The sequence below is a fragment of the Pangasianodon hypophthalmus genome, chromosome 4 (assembly GCF_027358585.1).
Source record: "Pangasianodon hypophthalmus isolate fPanHyp1 chromosome 4, fPanHyp1.pri, whole genome shotgun sequence".
Lineage (NCBI taxonomy): Eukaryota > Metazoa > Chordata > Actinopteri > Siluriformes > Pangasiidae > Pangasianodon > Pangasianodon hypophthalmus.
Window position 1 is genome coordinate 23708004 of NC_069713.1, and position 25538 is coordinate 23733541.

Sequence of the window (25538 nt, forward strand, 5' to 3'; positions counted from 1 at the left end):
AATAAATTCAAAAACAATTCATGAAGTGGTTTGTGTACACCTCTACTTCCCCTCTTCCAGCTAGTTGAGCTACACTGATCAACACAGCACTGTATTTCAACCATGCAGGAGCAGTGTATCTGATTTTAAATTAGCTTTACTGTACCCATATTTAACTGCCATCTGTGACTGGCTTATTAACCAGTTAACCATGGTGACTAGCTTTACCACTTTCACTCATGGTAACTCAGGCACAAAGAGGCCTTGTGAACAATTAGTCACTTTGATTTTTGTGGTTGGGGTAAAGGGGAAGCTGATGTAATCTGATGGCTAATTCTTGTCGGTACTTTGGTAGACATAATATCATTCATTCATTCATACATTTTCAGTAACCATTTTATCTCCCAACAATTTGGTGAACGTTTTTTCTGTTTTTCTGTTGCTTGGTGATGTGTAATCACAATGGCATACGAAGTGCAAATGTATTTGCTGTATTTTTTGCATGTTATTGTTTTTTACATCCCTTGGTGAACAGAGACGGGATCAATACAGAAAAGTCAACAAAATCAGCTATCATTCATTTGATGTGTTCAGACACATATTCTGGACAAAGTCATTAAACTTAATGCCAGTCAGATGGGAACCATAGTTATGATAGAGGAAAATAGCAAATGGGCTAGATTTGACCGGAGCACATCAGAAGGGCTAATCTGGTGGCAAGATGGCCTGAGTCAAGTCATGGTTTATTCATTCTGAGGAGCTGTAGTGCTGGGAACAGACTTCAAACTGGAATTGTGGTTGATGGTTGTACTCTTAGTAATATAGTACATTTAAAGTTAGGCCTATTTGTAGTCTATCTGAATAAAGAAATAAACAGATTTGCACCTTCCTTTTGCTGCCTGCTTTCTGTCTTGAAAACTGCTCTTTACCATACAAACTACAAGCACGTAAATCTCCATAATCAAAACTTAAATCATACTTCACCTCATAGATTTATGATTCCTCAATAATTGAGGCAACGCACTGTTTAAACACAGGATATTCTATTACTCTACAGTATGTGGACAAAAAATATATGCACCTTATTTTCCTCATATTCAAAATAAAATATAATATGCAATGTACTCTATGTCTTTTCTTGACCTTCCAAAGATTAATAAATAATAATTAAAAAATATAATAATAATAATAATAATAATAATAATAAATGTTCTGTAAAGTGATCCTTAGAAAGCCTTTTGATTGTTGGATCTTTGACTATTTTTTTTCTCGTACCACAGAGAAGTTAAAAATAAAAATCCCACCATAAATATAAGGATTATTTGGAAGGCCCTTTGTGGTGGAAGATTTTATAGCAACTAGTAAATTCTTTAGTTAAACCAAAATATGTTTTCTTTTTTTTTTGGCTTTGTTAGAAAACCAATGATAGATCTTTTATACTCTTATTCTTTAAAAACACACACATTTTCCATCACCTTTAAGTTTAAGAGTGTAAAGCATAACTGTCAGATTTGTTTTGTTGATTTTTTCCAGCTCTCCTGTATCCTTCAACACTGGGAATAATGACTGAGTGTTGGATATCCCACTCCATGTGCAGTTCCTATAGTGATCAGGTAAAATGGGTAAAACATGTTCAGCTGAAGTAGACTATAGTAACAAAACCATCATTTTAACAAAGCAAAGCAAAACAAATGAATGTGAGTGAATGGATGTGAATGAAGTGGAAGTGAATTTGTGAGTGTTACAGTTCAATAATGCCACATATAACTACATTAAAATCCAACATTTTGATTAAAGAAAAAATTTCCCCATAACTCTGTGCGTGTGTGTGTGTGTGTGTGTGTGAGAGAGAGAGAGAGAGAGAGAGTAAGATCATGAGCTCAGAAAGAGAATTTATTGTGTGTGGATGAGTTAATATGTGTGAGTGTGTCCATTTCTGTGGACGCGCGCGCGCGTGTGTGTGTGGGTGTGTGTGTGTGTGTGTGTGTGTTCCCTCCCCTGGGTTTCTGGGAGGAAGTTGAACTCCAGATGTGCAGTTTTACACACTGAGCTATAGTGAGCCTCTCGGCTTTCACCTGGTTTCTCTTTACTATTCGGCGCCTAGCTGGAGGTTCTCTCGTAATGTAAAAAGCAAGTGGGCAACACACAGCCTGCACACTCCTCCACACACACACTCCTCCACACACACCTCCTGCACACTCCTCCACACACTCCTCCTGCTGCGCCTTGGGCATCCTTCTCTCACCTCGGACCCGACTGCATGGAGGAAGAGAATTCCTGATATTTTGAAGTCTGTGTGCTGCTTGACTGGACAGTTTGTGGGGATTGCTGCAGCCCTCGTGTCCACCTCCTGCACTCACTCCTCAGGTAAACAGTCCACAACCTGCGAGACAAATCCTTCTGGAACTTTCGACAGCTTTCAGTTTTTCACTTCGTGAGCCAGCTTTAATTCTGTCATGCAGTTGATGTGAACTGACTCCAGCATCGTTAAAGCAAAGGTGCTTCTGCTTCATTCCACAATGAAGGGTAAGTTTCACACAAGCTTCACAAAAATAACTGAAAAAGGGTTTCAGATTTACAGATAGATATTTTCTACATGTCTTTCTTGGTCGTAATACTGAATCACTGGGAACTATGTTTTATACAGACCTACTGTTTATCACTGTGGAGTAGAAATAGATAGAAACCTAAAGTGCCGTACTATTTTACATACTATTTAGTACGGTAGTATAGAGTATAAATAGATGGAAACCTAAAGCTGTGTACTATTTTACATACTATATAGTAAGGTAGTATGGAGTAAAACTAGATAGAAACCTAAACTTGTGCACTATTTGACATACTATTTAGTACGGTAGTATGGAGTACAAATAGATGGAAGCATAAAGAGGTGTACTATTTGACATACTATTTAGTAAGGTAGTATGGAGTATAAATAGATGAAAACATAAAGCTGTGTACTATTTTACATACTATTTAGTACAGTAGTATGGAGTATAAATAGATGGAAACCTAAAGCTGTGCACTATTTTACATACTATATAGTAAGGTAGTATGGAGTAAAACTAGATAGAAACCTAAACTTGTGCACTATTTGACATACTATTTAGTACGGTAGTATGGAGTACAAATAGATGGAAGCATAAAGAGGTGTACTATTTGACATACTATTTAGTAAGGTAGTATGGAGTATAAATAGATGAAAACATAAAGCTGTGTACTATTTTACATACTATTTAGTACGGTAGTATGGAGTACAACTAGATGGAAACCTAAAGAGGTGTGCTATTTGACATACTATTTAGTAAGGTAGTATAGAGTATAAATAGATGAAAACATAAAGCTGTGTACTATTTTACATACTATATAGTAAGGTAGTATGGAGTAAAACTAGATAGAAACCTAAAGAGGTGTGCTATTTGACATACTAATTAGTACGGTAGTATGGAGTATAAATAGATAGAAACCTAAAGAGGTGTGCTATTTGACATACTATTTAGTACAGTAGTATGGAGTAGAAATAGATGGAAACCTAAAGCTGTGCACTATTTTACATACTATTTAGTACAGTAGTATGGAGTAGAAATAGATGGAAACCTCTAAAGAGGTGTGCTATTTTACATACTATTTAGTACAGTAGTATGGAGTAGAAATAGATGGAAACCTCTAAAGAGGTGTACTATTTTGACTTAGCCTGCTAGTCTGTGTAATGCAGTATGCAAGATAATGTGTTGAGAACTGTTGAGCAATATTTTGACAGTCTGTAGGATACCTATTTACTATGGTAGTAAGAGTGAGGAATTTATGGAAACCTTTCTATTTTTTTCTAGCCTGCTCAGCAGTATGGTAGTATGTGTCGTATCTTTTCTTTCTGTTGTGAAAAGAATGTGTGTTACTCCAACATCTGGCCTCCATTAACCGCCCGTGGTGTGTCAAGGCTGGCTGGCCGCGTGTGTGTTTTTGGCCGAGCTGCCTGGTTTTAGGAGTTGAACACAAGCATCTGCACACCAAACACTCTCTCACTGACCTCGGTCATTTTTAGAAACTATTTACCCACAATAAGAGAAGTTTTATTGTTTAGACAGAGAACAAGCATCAGTACAAATGTTCCAGCATCTGCTTGGCTCAGTACTGGCCTTCTGTGACTTCATATAAAACACATAGCATTGTAGTCTTTTAGTATGTAGCTGTTTTATTTATATGTCAATCGGTGCAAAAGTACAAGGATTGACATCACTATGAGTATTAATATGAGTATTCCTTTTGCCTCATGCTGGCTCTCAGCTCCAAGGCAGGTTGTATGTATATTTATGAACAGTGGAAAATAAGGAGTCAGGATTATGTAATCTAAAAAAAAAGAGTCCCAGTGTGTTCTTGAAAACCAAAATGGAGGACTGGGGAGCTATGATGTTTGGATAAATGAGTCATGTTCTTTGCTACAAAGGACACTCTGAGAATCATGTAATGCAAATTAGTAAGTAAGGCAAAACTAGAAACCTTGTAGCCCTTTTAAGTAACAAGCAGGCTCTCAGACCTTGGGCAAATCATTTAACCATACAGATTTGACAGAAATTCTAAACATTCTGTAACCCTGAACTGATATTCATTAGAGTCTTAGCACGTTGTTCAATATTTACATGCATTCATCTTCTAGGGTTATATGAGTTATACGCTCAGGCAGTTGGCAAATACTTCTTAATTAGCTTTTATTTCTAAATTGTCATCTTGCGCTAAATAAAGATAAAGATTAGGTTGTAGCTATACATCCACTACCCTTAAAGTACTGAATTTATAAGGTCACATTCTTCCTCTTCAGACTGGGATAAATAAAAAGCAGACATTCACCTGACTATATACTCAACAAGTCACAGTCAAAGCAACACCCGTTTAATAGATATAATTATTTCTTTTAATAGATATAATTACTGCTCTTCAGTGAATTAGTTCTCATGTGGCTCGAGATAAAGATGTGAATATGAAACCTTCACAAAATATTTAGCAGAAGGGATAACACTTGAAAAACTCTTAAATGAGTTGTATCTTCATGAAGTACCCCATTTAGTATCAGGTACCCATTCTTTCTTATAGTTTATCACTTGTGTTTTGTGCAGGCTCGAAAACCTGGAATCTTGTTAAAATTCTTTAGGAGTGACCTCACACTACCAAAATTATGGATTATGGAATGCTGCTATAAGAGTATCAGATTCAGTGGAATGTGAACTATGTAACATGGCTGTGTGGGTATTTATTTGTAACAGCAAAATAACTCTTGCAAACATTTTTTTGTTTGTTTTTAATTGTAAAAATTGTAAAAATGTGGTCAGATGTGGTCATGTGTGATATTGCAGCACGTACAGGCAGCATGTGGGATCCCTCAGTTTATCATCTTGGCAAAATATTGTGTTTCAGGGTGTAACTATATGGAAAAGACTTCATGCCTCCTGCATGACTAACTAACCCACTATGCTCGTTCTGTTTTCCACTTGCATGTTATGTGTTCTTGCAGGGTTGCGGTCAATGTCCGTGCATTTGCATGAGTCAACAGAAGTGGTTAGGTGCATGACTGTCTCCCATAAACATCTGCCTAGTGTCACTCTGTGTGCCTTGCAGGTTATTAGACTGAAGAAAATAGTGTGATTTCTTTATTTTTCTGCCTTCCAACAAAGAAAGGCTCTGGTGTCACCCCTTTTCATACAGGTGTGATACTTGTATAAAGACCATTAGACTGAAGTCGGAACAGGAAATGACGATGGTGTCATTTTGTTAACCTGAGAATGGATTTTGCAGCCAGTGTTAATTCAATAGCCACAGCAGGCGAACACATGTTTCTGCAAAGTATTTCTGCCCTTGGAGTCATAACACTGTTATTACATGCTGGGTTTGGCAGTTTTTGACTGAGAGTAATCCCGATAAATCCTGTTAGTATTATTACTGGTTGGCCAAAATGAGCCATCAGTTTGACAGTTTGGACTTTTCAAACTTGCTTGTACTACAAATACATTCTGTTTTTATTGTTAAAAAGATTTATTTGATCTAGTAATGCATTCACTTCATCACAACAGCTCTAGTTCCTTATGAGAAATTTGCAGTGGAAAACTATCATGGCCCTTGTGTCTAACGTTGTTGTCATTTAATCTTTCTGCAGACGACTTTACTGATGAGGAGGACGTGCAATCCTTTGGCTATAAACGGTTTGGTGAGTAGCCTGCACTTCACCACACAGTCAAAGCATAGATTATTTGGCTCTTGGAATAAAAAAAAGTGTCTCTTCCATTTGAATCCTCTCAAAAGTGGCAAAAACTGTTTTTTCTTGAAGAGTTTTAAAGATGGACTAAGCTGTATGGCTAAAGCAGATGAATATGGGGTCATGTCCCAACATTTAACACAGTTCTCCATGTCACAATATGCTAGAGTCATTAGCCTATCTGAGGTACACTGGTGTGAACAGACCTCCCCACTTTTACTTCCTTCAAAGAGTGCCGGTTTTCTATATTTAGAATGAGTGAGGAAAAGGTTTTCTTTTTGTATCAGGCACTGAAAAGTAATATTTAGTCTTGTAAACCTTTCCATATTTTGCTATAACTTACCTTCAGCTGCACAGATGGTCATTTTTATGCTTCTTACATCCTTCTGCAACTTTCAGAGGCTTCTATAATGAAGTACTAAAGAGACTTTTTTTCTTGGCCATCTTGAGATTGCACATCTTGTGCATTCCAGAGTATTGCTTAAGTTTAAAATTACTGAAGACAGAGTCAGTGTTACTCCAAATTTCTAAACTTATTGCCAAAAACACTTAATGCAGATGTTCTCACTGAGCTTTAACACATGTAAAGAATTATTTCAGTCAAGTCTAAAGGTAAACTTGTGGATTACACTACATTAGTCTTACAGTATCCCATATTGATGGGATATTGTTTATTCTTTAACCCTTTCATGCATAAAGGATCAAACATATCCAGATTTCTTGATGGTTCCTCAACAGTTAGATGTAAATTTGAAGGTGATTTACATCTAATATATTTCTAAATGAGCTGTCTTTGAGTGTGGACACCATACATGAAAGGGTTAAGCAGCTGAAGTCCTGAGTCTAAGCTCCATATGCAGATTCCAGATGCATGTGCATAGCTGTGTTCATCAGGGAGCCAGTAGGTTGGAGGATTCATGACAGGGATTGTGATGTTTGTGACATGAGAAGATCCAGGCAAGGGATCAAAGCACTTTAATCATGCTTTTCTAAACTGGCAGGCAAGAATTGGATTCTGTCTTTTACTAGCATGCAAAGTGGGAATGATGGACCTGAAGAGATCTGACAGATTTGTGAGAACACCAGAATAGTATTGTACTTCTTCTGTGCTGTTGCCTCCAAATGGTTTTGATTTAGAGATGTGTGCATTAGTTAGGCATGAACGTGATGCGGGTATGATCTGAAGCAAGCATTAGGAAGTACAAGGTTCTGCAGAGATGATGTCATCCAGGTAATCCTCATCATTTGGAGAAATATAGCTCAGTGATTTAATTTGCCACAGTACTGACTAGAACACAATTATTTGCTGTGGCAAATGACTATAGACGTTGTACCACATGACCTTACACACAAACCTGAAGCATGACGAGTCTACAGAAGAAAAAAGGGGAGAAACAACGTCAGAAAGCTAAGCTGTGTATATTATATTCCCCAATTAATATTAATATTAATGTTTTATCACTTGTAAAGTGATAAATATTAATTACATATTAATATTAATATACCCCCTATTAATATTAATATTATCATATTCCCCAGTTACTGAATAAACAAGTAAATATATGAAATGAAATGAATATATGAAACGGGGTGAGTGAGTCATGGCTGATGCTTTCTGCATGGAACGTGTTTATCATGCCCACAGATGGAATATGAGTTGTAGAAGAACAGACATACTAATTATTTTACCAGCCATTAATATTGTTTTTTCCTTTTTTAACTTTGGGAGGACACACTGTGCTCTTGGCACCCTAATCTCATTAAAGTTTTATACTAAATAGCATATTTTTGCTCAGGATTTAGGCTATTGCAGTACAGAATGTACCAGTAAATCAGTAATTCAAAATGCAGACAAGTTGTCATTCATATACACATGCTAGGAAAATGTAGCTGCCATGGTGTCATCAGTATAAAAAAAAATTTAATTACATATTGTTTCATACAGAACGGGTCAAAGAATTATAAGTGCAAATTGTGGTTTCAATTCTAAGCCAAAAAAAATGTGGATTCCTGTTTTGTCAGTAATCATGCAGCCCTTGTACTGACCCCTGAAGACCACTGGAGTGGACATTGCTGAGTTTTAGTTTGATGTTATTTCACATTATTTCAGCCTACTGAGTCAGCAGCAAAGAAATACCACAGACATCCTTTATGGCTTGCAAAAAAACTGACTTCAACATGTGTAAGTCATTTGTCCCCCACAATGGAAGTGTCATGAGACTGAATGCAACTTTTCATTAACATATGCGATGTATACATAGCATGATTTCACTGAGGCAAGAGTAATCAAATCCACCTTGAGATGTGAACTGTTTAAAAATTCTGTGTTCTGTAGACAGAGTTTAAATCCAAAGAGGTGCTGACTTGTTTCCTGCACCAATCTCAGGGGGTTTGTTTAAATGGTGCTCATATTGGCCAAGGAGGGGGCAGGGAGCGGGAGAAGCTGGAGAGTGTGGGGGTCGATTGACCAGGCTCCTGCTGTGTTGGTGCTAGAGCAAGGAATTGTGGGGGTGCGCTTGCTAGTGGATATTCGGCATCCTAGCACGGGCCTTATTTTTGAGCCAGTGAAAACACAGACAGAGAAAATATGCAGTTCTCTTTCCTGCAGCAAACGCACATTCTGAGCAAGGAGAGAAACCATTCTGACGGTATTTCCACATGAGCACGGCTAGGTCCGGAACACTTTCAAACCATGCTCAGCACATCAGCACATTTTTTTGTCACAGTTATATAGTTGTGAACATTGGTGATTAGTGTAAGAGTGTGGTGGTGTGAGAGTTCAGGGATTAAATTCAGTTCCTCGCACTGATTTGCAATGAACTTGATCACAACACTCAGCACGTAGTCCACTGTAACGTTATCACTACAAAGAGTTTTTAGTCCTTGAAGTATAAAAAGCTGGTCATGGTCTATTCCACCTTTTTTGGGTATGAATTTGTTAAATTATTGTTGCAACTCACAAAACTGGTCTAAATATATTAATAACAGTGTCTCTGTTTAAATATATTAATAACAGTGTCCCTGTTTAAATATATTAATAACAGTGTTCCTGTTTAAATATATTAATAACAGTGTTCCTGTTTAAATATATTAATAACAGTGTTCCTGTTTAAATATATTAATAACAGTGTTCCTGTTTAAATATATTAATAACAGTGTTCCTGTTTGTTCCTGACCAAATGAGTGGTGACAGGTGACAAATTAAAGGAAAAATCAGTCATACTGTTGTGCTGTGCGAGAAATTTTGTTGGCATAGTTTGGGTCCGCTTGTCCCTTTAGAGGGAATGGTCATGTCTAATCTGCCGTATTTAACATTATTCTACTTCATCACCTTTACCCTACAACAAAACATTTCTATTAGCATGGGTGTGGTCTCTTCCAGGATGACTCCACCCCCATCTACAGGGCATGAGGACTCACTGAATGGTTTGATGAGTATGAAAATGATGCAAATCATATGCTATGGCCTTCACAGTCACCAGATCACAACCCAGATTAATAGTTATGGGAGATTCGGGACTGATGTGTTTGACCGCATCTTGGGCCACCATCATTAAAATACTAATTGAGGAAATATTTTTTGGATGCTGTTGAATTTCCAGAGATTTGTAGAATCTATGCCAAAGCCACTGAAAGTGTTGTGGCAACTCTTTGTGGCCCAACACCTTACTAAGACACTTTATGTTGATTTTTTCCTTTCATATGTCACCCTGCAGTTGATAGTTTATTGGCGTCAGTCAGTGGCTGAATACACACTACCGTTTCCAGGGTTATGTCATTGTCAATACAGTATTTTCACAGGTGCACCTACATAATTTATTTCATATATTATTATGAATATTACACTCCGTTGATAACAAATACTACACTTTGTGTCGTTACTATAGTTTCTAGTTTTGATTGAACAGAGCACAACATACTGTAGCAACAGAAGCTATAACTGGCATGGAATATCGTGTTGCGGAAGCTGTAACTATCCGGCATTGTAGTGGAACAGAGGCTAATGTCTGACATACAGTATCTGTTTACTTCTGCAGTTTTCCCATTTGTGTTGCTTGGTTAAAGCAAAAAGCATTAAAATTAATGCTCCCATTCTAGTCTGAATTTCCATCTATTGCTGTAGAGCAGAGATGCCTTCAAAAATAATGAAATTAAACGTTTCTACAATAAAAAATGCTATAAAGAGCAGTAAACAGTAATAAAGGAAATGAAGTCGATATTTGGTGTGACGAACCTTTGCTTTTAAAAAAAATAGTAGTCTCAGGTACAATGTGTGCAGTTTTATAAAGGAATGAGCTGTAAGTGTTACTGAGCATCTTGCAGAACCAGGAACAGTTCTTCTGGAGACTTTGACTGTCACACTTGCTTCTTATGTTTGCAGCAAAACCCAGCAGCCTTCATTATGTTTTCTGTCTGAAAAGTGTCTCTTATGTAATATGCCACTTTCTTTTTTATTGTCATACAAACGCTTTTCTGTAACATTTAATTTTGTGCTGGAAAACTAATGTTTGGAAATCTAAAATGTTTTTGTACTGACTCAATAATGTAGAAGTCATAAAATAAAAAATCTATAACAAAGTTTGTACTACAAAAAAAAGGGTGCCTAAGACTTTTGCGCAGTACTGTATATGACTTTGGTATTTTTTTTTATATGACTTTATATGAAATTTGGTTCATGTGATGGTTTTGAGTAGTTCAGGATGTTTTTGGTAGAACACGTTTTTTAAACACCCTAAATTCTAAACAGAACTTGTAATCATGTCCCTTTTGGCCAAAACTGCTAAGAAATACAGAACCAGAGCCAGAATAAATAATACACTGTGGTTTCAGCAGTGTCACATTAAATTAATACTTGGACATTTTCATGTTGATTTTAAGTTCAATATGGCTCTTAACCCTGTGGCCTAGTGGAACTTCTCACTCAGAGTAAGTTAGGTAAGATAAGCTTTTCTGCCATGCCACTTATTAGGGATTGATCCGGAAAGCTGCCTGCATTTGTAGATATGTTACTGTCATTTTCTTGGCTTGCAAGAATTATAGATCTTTTTCTTATAGTGCAGCTTAGACACACAAATGGCTTTAGCTGGACTTTGGGAATGGAGTGCTGTGTATGCAGTGTACCTGTTTATTTTAGTTCTTTCATGGGGAGCGGGTAGACAGAGAGAACATTCCCTTATCTCCAAGGTCACAGAGTCTTCAGTTTAATCTCTCTGGGGGTCTGGCCTGTATAGTTTTACCTTATCTTGTTCCACTTTTCAACAGAAGACGGGACGCTTTTTATGCCTTGAGTCTGAGTTCAGCCCAAGCATGAATGACACATATCAAGCAGGACGTTCTTGGCATGAGCCATGGGGTTGTGGAAAGGGGATTAGTTTAGGAAAACAGGATCGTTGGAAATGATAAATACAGTCACACAAGAATGGATTTAGTATCACAGAGTAGTTTTCTATGATGAGCATTGATGTTTTGAAGAGGAACAAAGCAAAAACTGTATTAACATACAGGTAAATATAAGCTTGCTCTTAGTATATCTGGACCCATGACCTATGGAGCCTTTAAAGGTCAGGAAGTGGGTGGTCACAGGACTTGTGGTCTCTGGGAATAAGCCACCAGTGATTCCCTAACACTCTGCTCTCGACAAATGGACATAAATTGACATTATAAAGCAGGCCATCTGTTGTTCCCTCCACCAGATGTGAAAAACATGCTCAGATCCAGAGCTGAGTTCAGATGCATATCTTCCAAGAAACTGCATCACAGCAACGGACCTCCAGAGATGCTTTTGCTCGTAAACAGCACCCCTATAACAAGCTTTCCTATGGTAGTGCGCTGTTCTGTGATGGATGGACATAGTGCCTCTCTTCCTCAGCAGGCACCCAGTCAAAAATAACACATATGCTGGTGTGCCGCTTTTATTTCATTGCAGGCCCAACGTGCTACACCCTGTCTGATATATTAATGAAAGTCTTTTGGCTCACTCACCAGCCAAAACCAACTCCATGCTTCCTGGCCTGCAAAAAAGAGTGCTAGCATAAGTAAGATGTGTATTTTCATTTGCTCTGTTTAGAATCAAAAGCGCTGCTTACTGGAGATCCCATTTTCAGATCTGGCCAAGACAGAGGCACTCTGCCTTTATTTTTTATTTTTTTAACTTTTGATTGCTTTGGCAGTCAGGAAGACCTGCCTTCAGCTCATGTTTCATTCATTTTTATTTTTTCTCCAATGTTTTAAATCGAAGAATAAAGTCTATATCATAGAGATTAAAGTGCTGCTACATAAACTAGCATTCCATAGGCTTTTCTGATGAGATGTTTGTATGTAGACAATCTGGCACTTAGTCATGCTGAAGGACTAAATTAATATAATACAGGGATCACACAAGCAAGCATCACTGTACTTTCGTATTCATATGTGTTTCAGTAATGGTTTTAGCATCATTAGCTCTAGCACTTTTCTTCAGTACGATGCACCAGTGCTTATTGTGCAGGCTTAGTTGAATATTGTGGTTTTATTTGCTGAAGGAGGCAGTGCATGCATTTGAGGATTCAGCTGTGGCAGTAACAGACAGCCTTTCAATGCATTGAAGGCCAGCGCTGAGTCAGGAAACAAGGCATCGGGCTAGACCACCCAGTGGCATAAGCCTCTTCTGCTCCAAACCACCAAATCTCCATAATTAGTGTGGGTTGAAATGAAGATTTGAAAATCTTAGTCCTCCTACACAACCAAAAGAATGTCTCAACAAAACATGCAGGTTTTTTTTTTGTTTGTTTTTGTTTAATTTAGCTTTGCTGAATAAAATTTTTTGGCAGCATACTTAAATTGCTTTAATAAAAATTCTTAATCTGTTTTGAATTTTTACAGCACGAGATTTGGCTGTTTCTGAACATGATTTCCTGTTTGGGAATTTTTTTTATTACTCAGATTTAGTCATTTTATGTCATCATTCATTTATTGCCAGCCTTGCTTTTGGGGAACCATTGGTTTCAGTGATCTCATGCTCCCTAACAAAGGAAGCTGTGGTAGAGGAATACCACTACTGGTGTCACTAAAAACATGTAACAATTAACAAAATCTAAGTGACCAACAATGACAGAAAACCTGTGTGATCTGTCATTCTGCAATGAGAATGTCTACAGCACTGTAAACACTTGCAGTGAATTAGCAACAATAAATATTGACTGTGATTATCCCAGACATAACTGTGGCAAGCTGTGTGAATAATCTCTCCATCATTCATTTTCAAAAAGACACATGACATTTGTGTTTACTTTGATCTTCTAAATACACCACATTGTTCATGAAAAATGTCCATTTTTCTCCATCCTTGTTCAAAGCTAGATGCCAGAACATTACTAGTGGGTGAATAACTAAGCTGTTTGCAATGGCTAGAGGTGTATGGAGCTACATCATGACATCACGTAGCTGTCAAAAGCATAGAAATATCCTGGAGCAAAAATCCATCTTGGTGTTCATGCCAAGTGTTCTTTCAACAGTCCGTGTGGTGCATGTTCCTCTCCCATTATTTTAAAGCTATTAGCAATGAATGATTAAATCCAGGAACTTTTTTCTTTCTTGATTATGCCCTCTATCATTTAGGTCATTACTATCATTTCCACTTGAGCCACTTTAAACTAAACGTTCTTCCTATGGGCCTGACATTAATATCCCTTATGGCGTATTTATAACCTGATAGATGTTTTGTACTTAGAGATGTGTCAATATAATGTATACAATACTTTATACTTACAGTACATTATACGTACAGTATGAGTGCATGGTTATATTTAATGTTTAGCTGCCCTGCTGCACTCTAGGTGGTTAGGACAGTCTGTTCCCCTCAGGCCTGTTCTATAACTTTGCCCCGTTGTAACATATGGTCTTGCTTTACTGGATATGACCTCATACTAATCTGCTAGCAAATGAGGAAAGAGAGTGAGATGGGGTAGTGTGCTGTGTGTAGCTCTGTTAAAGAACTTTATTGTCTTTCTGGTGCTGAAGTGATGGTATGCATGGGCTGGTGCTGCAGATACAATCTCTCCTCAAGACTATTGCCCACTCAAGATGCTCAGCATGCACTGTAAAAAACCTGACTGTACATTTTATAGTAATTTATTGGCAACAGGTAAAACATTGTAATATCTTACATTGTATAAAATAACACATAATCCAGTACATTATGCTCATTTGGGTGATGATTTTTACAGTTGATGTAGGATACAGCTGAGCTGAAGGTTAAAGGTCTTGCTCAAGGACCCAGCCATGGCAGTTTGGTGCCTTCTAATCCATATCTTAAAGTCATAACCACTGAGCCAACACAACTAGCTCAACTAGCTTACTTTGATTCAACCACGTCTACCGATGAATTAACTCACACTAAAAGATTACATTGAATCACTGCAAGTTAGTCGCAGTAGTTGTAGTGGCTCAGTGATTAAGGTTTTGAGTTACAGAGAAGAAGGTTGTGTGTTCAAGTCACCTTTTTTAAAGCGTCAGCCAAATGAGCAAATGTACTAGATTATGTGTTATTTTATACTATATAAGATATTGTAGTACTTTATTGTAAATATGTTTACAGTTGTTTACTGTAAGTTTTTAAAGTATTTTATTGGCAACTCTAAAATGTACAGTCAATTTTTTTTTACAGTTTGGATAAGAACACATTTCTGGATATTACAGGACACACTGTAGCTTCCAGACATAGACACTTAACTGGCATAAGTAAATATTTGAAGGGATGCTCTGGGTTTTTCCTCCCAAACCACAAAAACATGTGGATTGGCTATGCAGGTGTGAATTAATGTGCGAATGGGTGTGTGTAATGGACTGGCATTTTATCTGTTCCATCTTGTGTCAGAGTTCCTGGGATAGGCTCTGGATCCACCGCCACCCTGACTAGGATAAAACAGTTACTGAAGATGAATGATTAAAGGAATAAATAATAACAGCACCAACACCACCAACAACAATAATAATAACAAGCTTCCATCAGATATGAAGTTGCACACATGTACATTTACATCTATTTATTTGACTGACACTGTTATGCAAAGTGACTTACAATTGAGACAGAATACACACGAGCAGTTGCGTGTTAAGGCTCTGTTCAAGAACCCAACAGTGGTAGTTTGTTGGTGCTGGGATTTAAACTCACAACCTTCCAATGCACAGCCAAAGCCTTAACCACTGATCCACCACTGTGAAATCCCTTTGTCATTTATTACCATGGGGAAAATCAAAGCCTTTATAGATATGTTGTTGATCTGCACAAGTCAGGTAATGGATGGAGAAACACATGAGCAGTTAAAATACCATTCTGCACAAACATAACCAAAGAGCATCACTGGAACTATGAAATATTTTCTCTATGCACTGTTTACTTGTTAAAGAAATAAAAAATCTTTGGAGCTGTGTTATGGCAAGTGGTCCAAGGGGTCATGAATTTCACTCCAGGATATTTTAGCCAAAAAAAAAAAAAACTGGTTGCGTCTGCTTGGAGGTTAAGAATTAGCCATATTATGATCTTTCAACAAGAAGATGACCTCAAACATACATCAAAAATAACAGACAAATGGCTACAAAAACACAAAATCAGTGCTTTGCAGGGAACATCTCAGTCTCTGGATTTGAATCCTAATGAAAACGTGTGCAGACCTTAAATTATAAAGAAGCATACGTTTTTCTTTTGGTTCAAGATCTCTCTACAAGTGTTCTCCAAACTGGAGAAGTTACAGTTCAGTATGGTTATTCCCTCCATGGAAGGCTTCATGACAAAAAAAAAGTTATGTTGAATGTAAAATGGACGGCATTTTTGAGCTCAAAATATCACATTCATTTTCCATAAAAGTTGGCAATTCTTTCTGAAGTTTAAGTAGTTTAAATGACTGATGGCACCTGTAATAGAGGTATAAAATATTTAGCAGGGCTTTTTGTGGTGCTCTTTCTAATTTGAAAGAAGACTGTCTGGTTTTGGGCTCTTCAAGCTATTTTGTCTGAGATTCTAATTGGAATCTGTCTTTCTGGTTCTGAATTATTTTTCTTTGAATGTCAAATTTTCCACTCATCCTCTTTCTTGCCTGCTGCTTCGGATTAAAATAAGTGACTTGTTTAACGGTGTGTCTTATGATAACAGAAGGCAAATGGCTCCCCTGGGGCTGGACGTAATCACCTCCAAACCTGCCACTAAACTGAAGTCTTGAACAACGTCTCCTCTGTCATTTCAAACAAACAATGGCAGTGGTGAAATCGAATGTGTCAGGGCAGAGCCTCACGTGACATCCACACTAGCTCTTTCTGGTAATAAAATTTCTTTCTTCTTCTTTTTTTTTTTTTTTTTTTTTAAAGAGACTAGATTGGCTAAGTTCCTGCCAAATTACTTTTTGTTGCATGAGACCATGATCGCATATGGAAGCGATCGGAGCTGAAAACAGTTCACACATGGCCTAATAACCTTGCCAGTGTATAAGCAAGAGCTTATTGCCTTTGCCTGAGCTCACGAGAGGACACATTCCTGCTCCTCTTCTCTCTGTCTTTCTTTCGTTAGGTGATGTCATAATGGCTATTGAAGTTAGTGAGGACATTTTTTTTTCCTGTAGGCAGCTCTGCATTGGTCTTTTCCTCTGGAATCATCTTATTTATGATGAGGTCGCATTCAATAGTGATTCTTTTTGTTGCTAGAACAATAACTCCACTTTATTATCGTTTGTGTCTTTGACCAAATCACAGAGCTCCTTTTTATGTAAACTAAAAAAAAGTGTTTTTCTTGTTTTCTTGTTTTGTTGCCTGCGTGATCTTATACCTGGGACAAAGAGTCAGCTCTAGGTCAAGTGACACATGTTTTCATGACTAAAATGCATCCGGTACTTTGAGAGGAAGTCCGTCCCACAATGGCACCATTTAGAGAAGCGCTCCCTGCATCCCAATTGTAATTCGAATTGACATTTTAGATGTTTATCCTTCAGTCCTTGGCATGTTGGTGTATCAAATGTTCTCATGCATACTTTGATTCATGCTATGTTTAATGAGCTCCAGATGCTCTCAGAGGCCTGGCCTATTTAAAGAGTCATAAACCTGTTTGGAGTTTTTTTTTTTTTCTTTTTTAAAGCGGGATTTTAAAAACAGATTCCAAGCAGTACAGTGCACAGGATTACTGACATAATGGTGTGGTAATTTGTCTCTGTGGTTATTTCCCTTTTTTGTGAGTGTTTACTTGTTAACATTCTTCAGCATGTCTGTTGATGTATGTGTGGAGGGGTGGTTATTAGTCCCAGAAGTGCACAGCGGTAAAATGGGTTGTGGAATTGGAATCTGGTGCAGCATCACTTTGGGAGGTGTCTATATCTAAATTCTTTTGGTGCCATATATATATATATGTATATATACACTTAAGCTGATCACAAAATCACATAATGAAATACAGGTTCAGAAAGCAAAAATGCATGTATAACCAACCAGACCTCGTGCAAATGCTCATTAAAACTGGCAATGGCAATCACTGCTGTGTTTAATAAAATTTTAAGAAGATTAACTGCAAAGGAGGAATGTCTAGTTCTTTGTAAGACAGCCAGTGGGTCTGCTGTTTCTAGGAAACAAAGTGTATATACCTGCCTGTGTTTATTAATTCCATAACAAAGAATTGGCCTCTGCAGCATTTTTACACCTGTGGGGCCAACGTGGTGCTTATGGTTCTTATCCGGTTCCAAGTTTTACTGGAACCTGCTGCTGATTAAGATAAAATAAAATAAAATAAAATTTTAAAAAAACTCTTTGGGGTTTAGACAGAATCTTTGACGGAAGATTCTCCCATCATCATCTCAACTCCCTGAAAATCAAAAAATAAAGATACTGTGAGAAAACAGAGACTATTAGATTTACTGGGACAGTTTATCTACAAATGCATAAAATCAGAAAAACAGACACACACTCTTCTTCATTTAGACTATGTTTCTGTCCTATGTTCACATGATTAACCATCAGCAAGTTCGCCCCTATCATACGTCACTTAATAACCTTTGAGGGTGAAGGCTAACATGTGCTTCCTCTGAGAAATCATATGAAATCAGCCAACCACATCTTTGTGAACTGCTGCTCATGCTGCATCACAGGGCAGCGTAACATACACGGAGGAAAGTGCTATCTGCCCTCTTCCATATACATGAGCTCACAGATGCCCCCAGTTGGCTAGTGTCACTGTGATTGCTGTGTATGCCATCTCTACTACCCAGGGAGAGATCCTGTTTTGCTCCTTTGACACCCAGTGACGGATGGCTGTGGCATCGTCTGCATGGTGATATCCCTTTCATGCCAGTTTGAATCTTAACCCGCAATGCTCTAGGCCACTTTGGTTTACAAAAATCTTAATTCAAGTGAAGGTATTAGAGAAATTCAGTTAGCAGGTTACAAACATAAAATATTAACCATGGGTTATTGGTGAGCATGAAGATATCAGGTACTTTGTTTACTATCTAAATTTATGGAAATTAATGAAATTAATGGAGAGTGTGTTTGGTTGATGCATGACTGACCAGGAACTCATATAAGGATGGTTTATGCTTCTGAAGCCTATAGAAGAATGGAAAAGCACTGAAACAGGAATGTCTGGCCCAGCTCTTCAGTGAATGCCTGATAGCACGGTATAAATGGCGGTTCATTGGTGGGAGTTTTGACTCCGCTGCTATATGATGTTGTGTAAAATATCCTGCTGTGTAGCAGAATTCAGGATGTCTCCAGCCTTTATAAAAGCCCTGGACACCTGGCTGCAAAACTGACTTAAAGCATCAATGTTACACCACCATGCTTTACAGTATGAATGTTCTTCCTTGTATGCAGCCCAATTTTTTCAACAAATGTGCCAGTTGTGTGCATTATATTTTGGTCCACAACACGATTGCAACTTGACAAGACTGAGAATCAATTAAAACCGAAATCCTAAACAGTACTTTTCAGCTTTTTGCCCTCACCATCCTCCCGCCGTGCATGGAACCAATATTCTTATGCATCCTCTTTCTGACAAATTACTTTACATACAGCTTTTTAAATTGTTTCAGACTTTTAAAACTGTTATTTTGGGTCTGATTGAACCATCTGTCTCTTTTGTGTTGAAAGAGTTTTGTTTTTTCTCTAAGCGAATCAGTATGTGTCATGTTGATTTTATGCAGTTTTTTCCACCATTTTCTTGTGACGTGCCAGTAATTCTGGAGTTGATTATATTTTAGAGGAAATATCATCTTCTTTTCATGGTCCAGTGTACATAATATCAAATAATATATACACCATAGTCATTTTAATATTAAAGCGGAGCTGAATTTAGGCCAGTATTTACAGGACAATATGCACAGATGCAGAAATAGACTTTCTTTAAAATAACAACAACAACAACAAAAAAGAATACACATTCTGATGATTTGCATAAGAATTTATGCAATTTTTCTTCTGTATTTCTTCTGTGGAGAATCATCTGTCATAGATGTTATTCCTGGAGCATCTGTGGTTGGATATAGCTGTCTTTTTCTTTCCATCACCTTTCTTTCCATCATTGTGTGTGACTGGGTTCTTACTCCAGGTACAGACAAAAAGAGCAATACAGGAATTCTCTGACTGACTTCCTGAGTCCAAATGAAACACAGCTGTTTTACATGCATTGATGTGAACTTCAGCATTCTTTCTCCCTCTCCTCTCTCAATCTATCCCCCTCTCCTTTCCTTCACATACCCCTCTGTGCCTTCTATGGCTCCATCCACCACCTCCACACATCTCTTTCACAATGCTTACTTCTTTCATCAGCCTCCATCAACAACATAAAATGTAGAATGTTTATGACTCCCACCTGCAGTGTGCTGCCTTTACTGCTTTAGTCACAGATCTGGATAGATCAAGTATGAGAGGATAGTGATTACTCTCATACTCGTTCAGTGCCAGTTATGCCACGGAGAACATCAAGTTCGGTTCTGCCATACCTTAACCACAAACAGGAAGCTCTAGTATTTATTTATTCTTTGGGAATTTCCAGGCTCAAACCCTGCAGTTAGGGCCAGATCTGCTGATCAACACATCTGGCTTCCTTATAGTCTTTATTTAATGAGCATTGCAGTTACCTCAATTGTGCTTTGTGTTGACCTCGGAGTTGATCAGATTTCTGTGGCTACTGGCTTGAGATTGGTTTGATGAAAACAACTGTGTCAGTACAACAGCATATTAGTGCAAAACTCGTTAACAAATCAACAACACAACACAACAGCAAATCAGAAAATGCAACAATATTAACTTCAAAACAGAAATGTTAGGTCCTTATTGAACACATTCTCATATCTGATTGGACAAGGCATATGACTATCACAAGGAAAAAGAATTTCACTTTTCCAGGCTGTTATTTAGTTAGCCTACTAATGTTATTATAGTGAGGAGTAGTTCTTTCTCCTGAATAACCCGGCTTGCTTTAGGTACGTTTTCATTGTTCACATACTCATATTAATGGCATACAAATTTGACAGTATATCTAAAATAACATCATGTGAATACCCTTGCTAAAAGATTCATTTAGGCCCATGATTTCTTCATACTGTAAATGTGGTCCAGCTCTCTGTTTCCTCTGTCTCTCAGATTGACACGTGCTGTAGCCAATCAGCAACGAGGGCCTACCCTTTCCGTTTTGAGTTCATGTTGATGTGTTTTTGATTTTGCTGTTGTATTTTCATGTTTGTTGTAGTGTTTTTGGTTTTGCTGTTGTGTTTTAGTTCGGTTGTTTTTCCTTCTGCTGTTGTATATTTGGTTTTGTTGTTGCATTTTCTGATTTGCTGTCGCGTTTTTGCTTTGTTAATGTGTTTTGCATGTTGTGTCAATCTATGAAAGTGAGCCAGATCAACAATCGAATGACCAAAAATGTTTTATTTTTGCTGTTTAAAGTTTGCATAAAAAGTCATGCGTTCATCCAGCACATCAGCAGAACTTCAGCCAGCAGTTTGCTGGTCAAGAGACTGATTTATACCCCAGATCAAAGGATGCTGAGAGAATGGATGGCATCTCTGGGAAAATATTTTTCATTCAATGGACCAAACAGGGCTATAAACACATACAGGGCTGTACCCTCCAGTGCACTATTTTCCATAAGGATCTTTCTTTCTGTGTTTCTATCTCTATTTAGTGGCAGTGCTTGTTTATGTGCTGATGTTAAACTTGAGCTCTTAGATGATAAGATCTTAGAGGGGAGTCTTCATCCCCCACACACGGACCACCTATCAGAGTTCTCAATGTGAGCAGGGCCACTGGGGGCCGCAGTTCCCACATCCGGGGCCCTTTGAGGCAATGTTTACACAGATGTTTAGCTCCAAAGATGTGACCTGCCCTCTTCATCCCCTCCATCTCCCTCCTGGGGCTCTTATTAGAGGACAACCTAGATGCCAGAGCTGCCACTGTGACCATCTGCTGATGAGGACTCACATTCTGATCAAATTGGGAGAGGGGGGAGAACGTCAGGCCAGCTGTGGAATGTCTAAATGTATTGTGGTTGTGGATGTTTATTTGCTGAAGCCTGACCACATCAGCTTTAGCTCCACACGACTCCTCCCCTGCCTGCACAGACAGCCTCTGCTGACTGTGAATGTTGTTGTGCTTCTGCTGAAGCATGATCTTACGTATGGGTTTTGACGTTGCCTCATGTTTTACATGAAGTAGTGTCGCAAAGAAAATTAAATACGCAGGAGACTCCAAAAGTTTCAGCTCCATATAATTTTTGACTCATTGGTCACAAAAAACTACTACATCATTTTACTTGGTTTTTATGTATTATACATTATAACAATGTTGGATGCTCAATCTGACTGGTCAGAAGGTGTTGATTAATTTTCTCTAACAGCATTTTAATGACATTTAAAGGTTTATAATAATGCACTTGTTCTAATATATTATCAATTTTTAGTAACAACTTAAACAGTGGCTTGTGTAGGGAACATGCCACATTAAAAGATTTTAAAAACCTGTGTAATCTTTGACATGGTAAAACTTTCTGCGAAGAGATGTTTATTTAGCATTTTTAGAAGGACTCTACAGTGTCAGTGCTTTCCTGAGATGTGAAAGTCTTCAGGATGGAGTACTTTGTGGTTTCTGGGTAACATGGCAAGCTGCATTTCTTTTATTATTAACAGTGAGTGATAGAAAAAAGAGAGGCTGGTGAAGGAACGACCGTTCACTGTCACTATATCACTATCACTGTTAGATGATATAACTGAAGTGATAACAGGAACTAATTTGTGTCATGGACATTCCAAAATATTAAATGTAATTATAAATGGTTTAAATGGTTTAAACCTGTCAAAACGTCTCATTTTTTAATAAAAAATAAATAAATTTTTCTGGTATAAGAAATAAAAGGATAAAAAAGAGAAATAAAAAGATTCAGACATGCTGTTAGTGGAAAACAGATTCCTAAACTTGTATTTTAGTATAGTTAGTATTTATTTAATATTATTATTTAATATAGTTAGTATTTTCTCAGCCCTAGCAGTATGAGTGGAAAGAATGAGTGGATATGTGTGTTGCTAATAATATTTGCCAGTAGACCATTTGGACACATAATAAAAAAAATTACGTCCATTCTCTTGATGTGTTAAGAAGCTGTGAATGGGACTGGGAAATTCTCTGCTTTGGTATTTCTTTCAAATGATTCTCACATTTCCCAAATGAAGAAAGTTCAGATCAGGTTTTAGCTGACTTGAATTGTAATTTTGGTCTTTGGCAATTACGTCAAGCAGTAAAGAAATGCATCAGACTTTGCAGAAGAGCTAAAAGCAGTTCAGGTTTCAGTAGCGGGATCATATGATTAAGTAGAATGTGCATTTACATCTGTCTTGTTTTCCAGCATTGTGAAGCTGAGATGTCTTGCTTTTTTTCTTTTACAGGTATCCAGGAGGGGAATGAATGTACTAAATGTAAAAACGACTGGGCACTAAGGGCAGCCATTGCTCTCCTGTACGTCCTGTGTGCACTGCTCACAATAGCTGTGGCTGTATTAGGATACAAAGGTATGAACAGCCCTTTCCTTCTAATGTTCTTGTACAGATCAGTACAGTACAGATCATATTGGAAGATATATGATTTACATACACAGTCCCCTCCAACAGTATTGGAATGGCAGCTTTCATTTCCTGATATTTACATCTAGATGTGTTAAACAGCTTAGAACATGGCACCTTTGGTGGCAGACCACCCAATTTTTAGGTCCGCAAAGTATTGGAACAGATAGTCTTAAACTAAATTAAAGTAAATAATACTTGGTTGCATATACTTTGCTTGCAATAACTGCATCAAGCCGGCAACCTGTTTGCACTGACATCACCAAACTGTTGCATCCTTCTTTTGTGATGCTTTTCCTTGCTTGTACCACAGCTTCTTTCAGGGATTTTTTGTCACCTCTTCAGGAGGTGAAATGATGCTTAGTTGGGTTAAGGTCTGGTGACTGACTTGGCCAGTCTAAAACCTTCCACTTTTCCCCTGATAAAGTCCTTTGTTGTGTTGGCAGTGTGTTTTGGGTGATTGTCTCGCTGCATAATGAAGTTCCTCCCAATTAGATTGGATGCATTTCTCTGTAAATTGGCAGACAGACTGTTTCTGTAGACTTCTGAATTCATTCTGCTGCTACCATCATGAGTTCCATCATCAATAAAGATTAGTGAGCCCGTTCCAGAAGCAGCCGTGCAAGCCCAAGCCATGACACTACCTCCACCGTGCTTGGCTGAGCTCGTATGTTTTTGATCAAGAGCAGATTCCTTCTTTCTCCACACTTTGGCTTTTCCATCACTTTAGTAGAGGTTAATCTTGGTTAAAGAACTTTTGTGGCTCATCTCTGTATTTCTATGTGAATTCCAACCTGGCTTTCTGATTCTTACTGCTGATGGGTGGTTTGCATCTTGTAGTATGGCCTCTATATTGCTGATCTCAAAGTCTTCTTCAAACAGTGGATTGTGATACCTTCATCCCTGCCCTGTGGAGGCTGTTGGTGATGTCACTGACTGTTGTTTTTGGGTTTTTCTTCACAGTTCTCACAATGTTTCTGTAATCAACTGCTGTTGTTTTCCTTGGCCAACCTGTTCAATGTTAGTACACCAGTGGTTTCTTTCTTTTTCAGGACATTCCACATTGTTGTATTGGCTATGCCCAATGCTTGTGCAATATCTCTGATTGATTTTCCCTCTTTTCTCAGTTTCAAAATCACTTGCTTTTCCCCATAGACAGCTCTCTGGACTTGTGTTGGTTTATCCTTTTTAACAACAAATGCAGTCTTCACAGGCAATCCCCAGGGCTCGAAACAACAGTAGACATTCAGAGCTATTAATTGTTTAAACAATCAATCTAAAGAGCACACCTGGGCAACAAGAAACACCTGTAAGTCACATGTTCCAATATTTGTGATCATTTGAAAAATGGGTGGGGTCAAAAACAAAAGGTGCCAAGTTGAGTTGTTTAACACAACTAGATGTAAATATCAGGAAATGAAAGCTGAAATTCTGATCTATCGTCTCATATTCATCTTTTGATCTCAAACCCACATGCCTTCAGTGTATAGCAAAACAAAAGAATTGGTCTTGTCATTCCAATATTTTCGGAGGGAACTGTACATAGTTCATTATTCTCTTCAAGAAAATGTTGTTACATTACACAGTAACAGTAAGTTGAATCAGATACAGTTACATTAATGTATGATGTATCTATCCATTGATTAATGTTCAGGCAAAACAAAGACTTCCGTCTAAACACTTTGCTTGTTTAGTCTACAAGCAGCTGAAAATTGTCAAAACTTTTCAACTGTTTGTCAGAATATTTGTGTTATACCGCCAGACGTCAGAAGGCCATATTGTTTCCTAGAAACAGGATGTTTTTACAAACACTATCTTCATGATCTTCATTCTAGTGACACTTCTACTCTTTGTGAACTTAAAATATTGTGAAACCCACTTGAGAATCATGTGTAATGAATCATGAATTTTATGTACTGCTGTTAAGCATGGCTTCAAGACAGAAGGGTTTGCAGTCAAAATCTCACAAAACTCCCCCCTGGAGTCAAAACAGCTGTGAACATCTTGAAGATTTGAGATGATTCAATCTAAATAGGGTTCAGTACAAAACTATATTCAACTATTCATGGAATTGTTTTGGAGATACAAGCCCTGTCTAAGGCATTTCCTCCTGAAACCTAAATCGGAATTATTTATTATTTTAAACAGAACAGAAGACTAATATACTGAAAGTTGTAGTTAGCAGATCATAATCCTGTCCCTGTTGCACAGTTTATGTGGTGTCATTTCTGAATTCAAAGCCATTAGATTGT

General features: G+C 37.7%; 1 protein-coding gene across 1 annotated transcript in view; it reads left to right on the forward strand.

Annotated features, from left to right (window-relative positions):
* Nucleotides 1-2007: 2007 nt before the first annotated feature.
* LOC113540574 (signal transducing adaptor molecule (SH3 domain and ITAM motif) 1) overlaps nt 2008-25538 on the forward strand; it is a 47584-nt gene continuing 24053 nt past the window's right edge. The window contains exons 1-3 of the mRNA XM_034303646.2: nt 2008-2505; nt 6125-6175; nt 23113-23235. Of these exons, the coding sequence (XP_034159537.2) occupies nt 2499-2505; nt 6125-6175; nt 23113-23235 (181 nt within the window). The 5' untranslated portion in view covers nt 2008-2498. The remainder of the gene's footprint in view (nt 2506-6124; nt 6176-23112; nt 23236-25538) is intronic.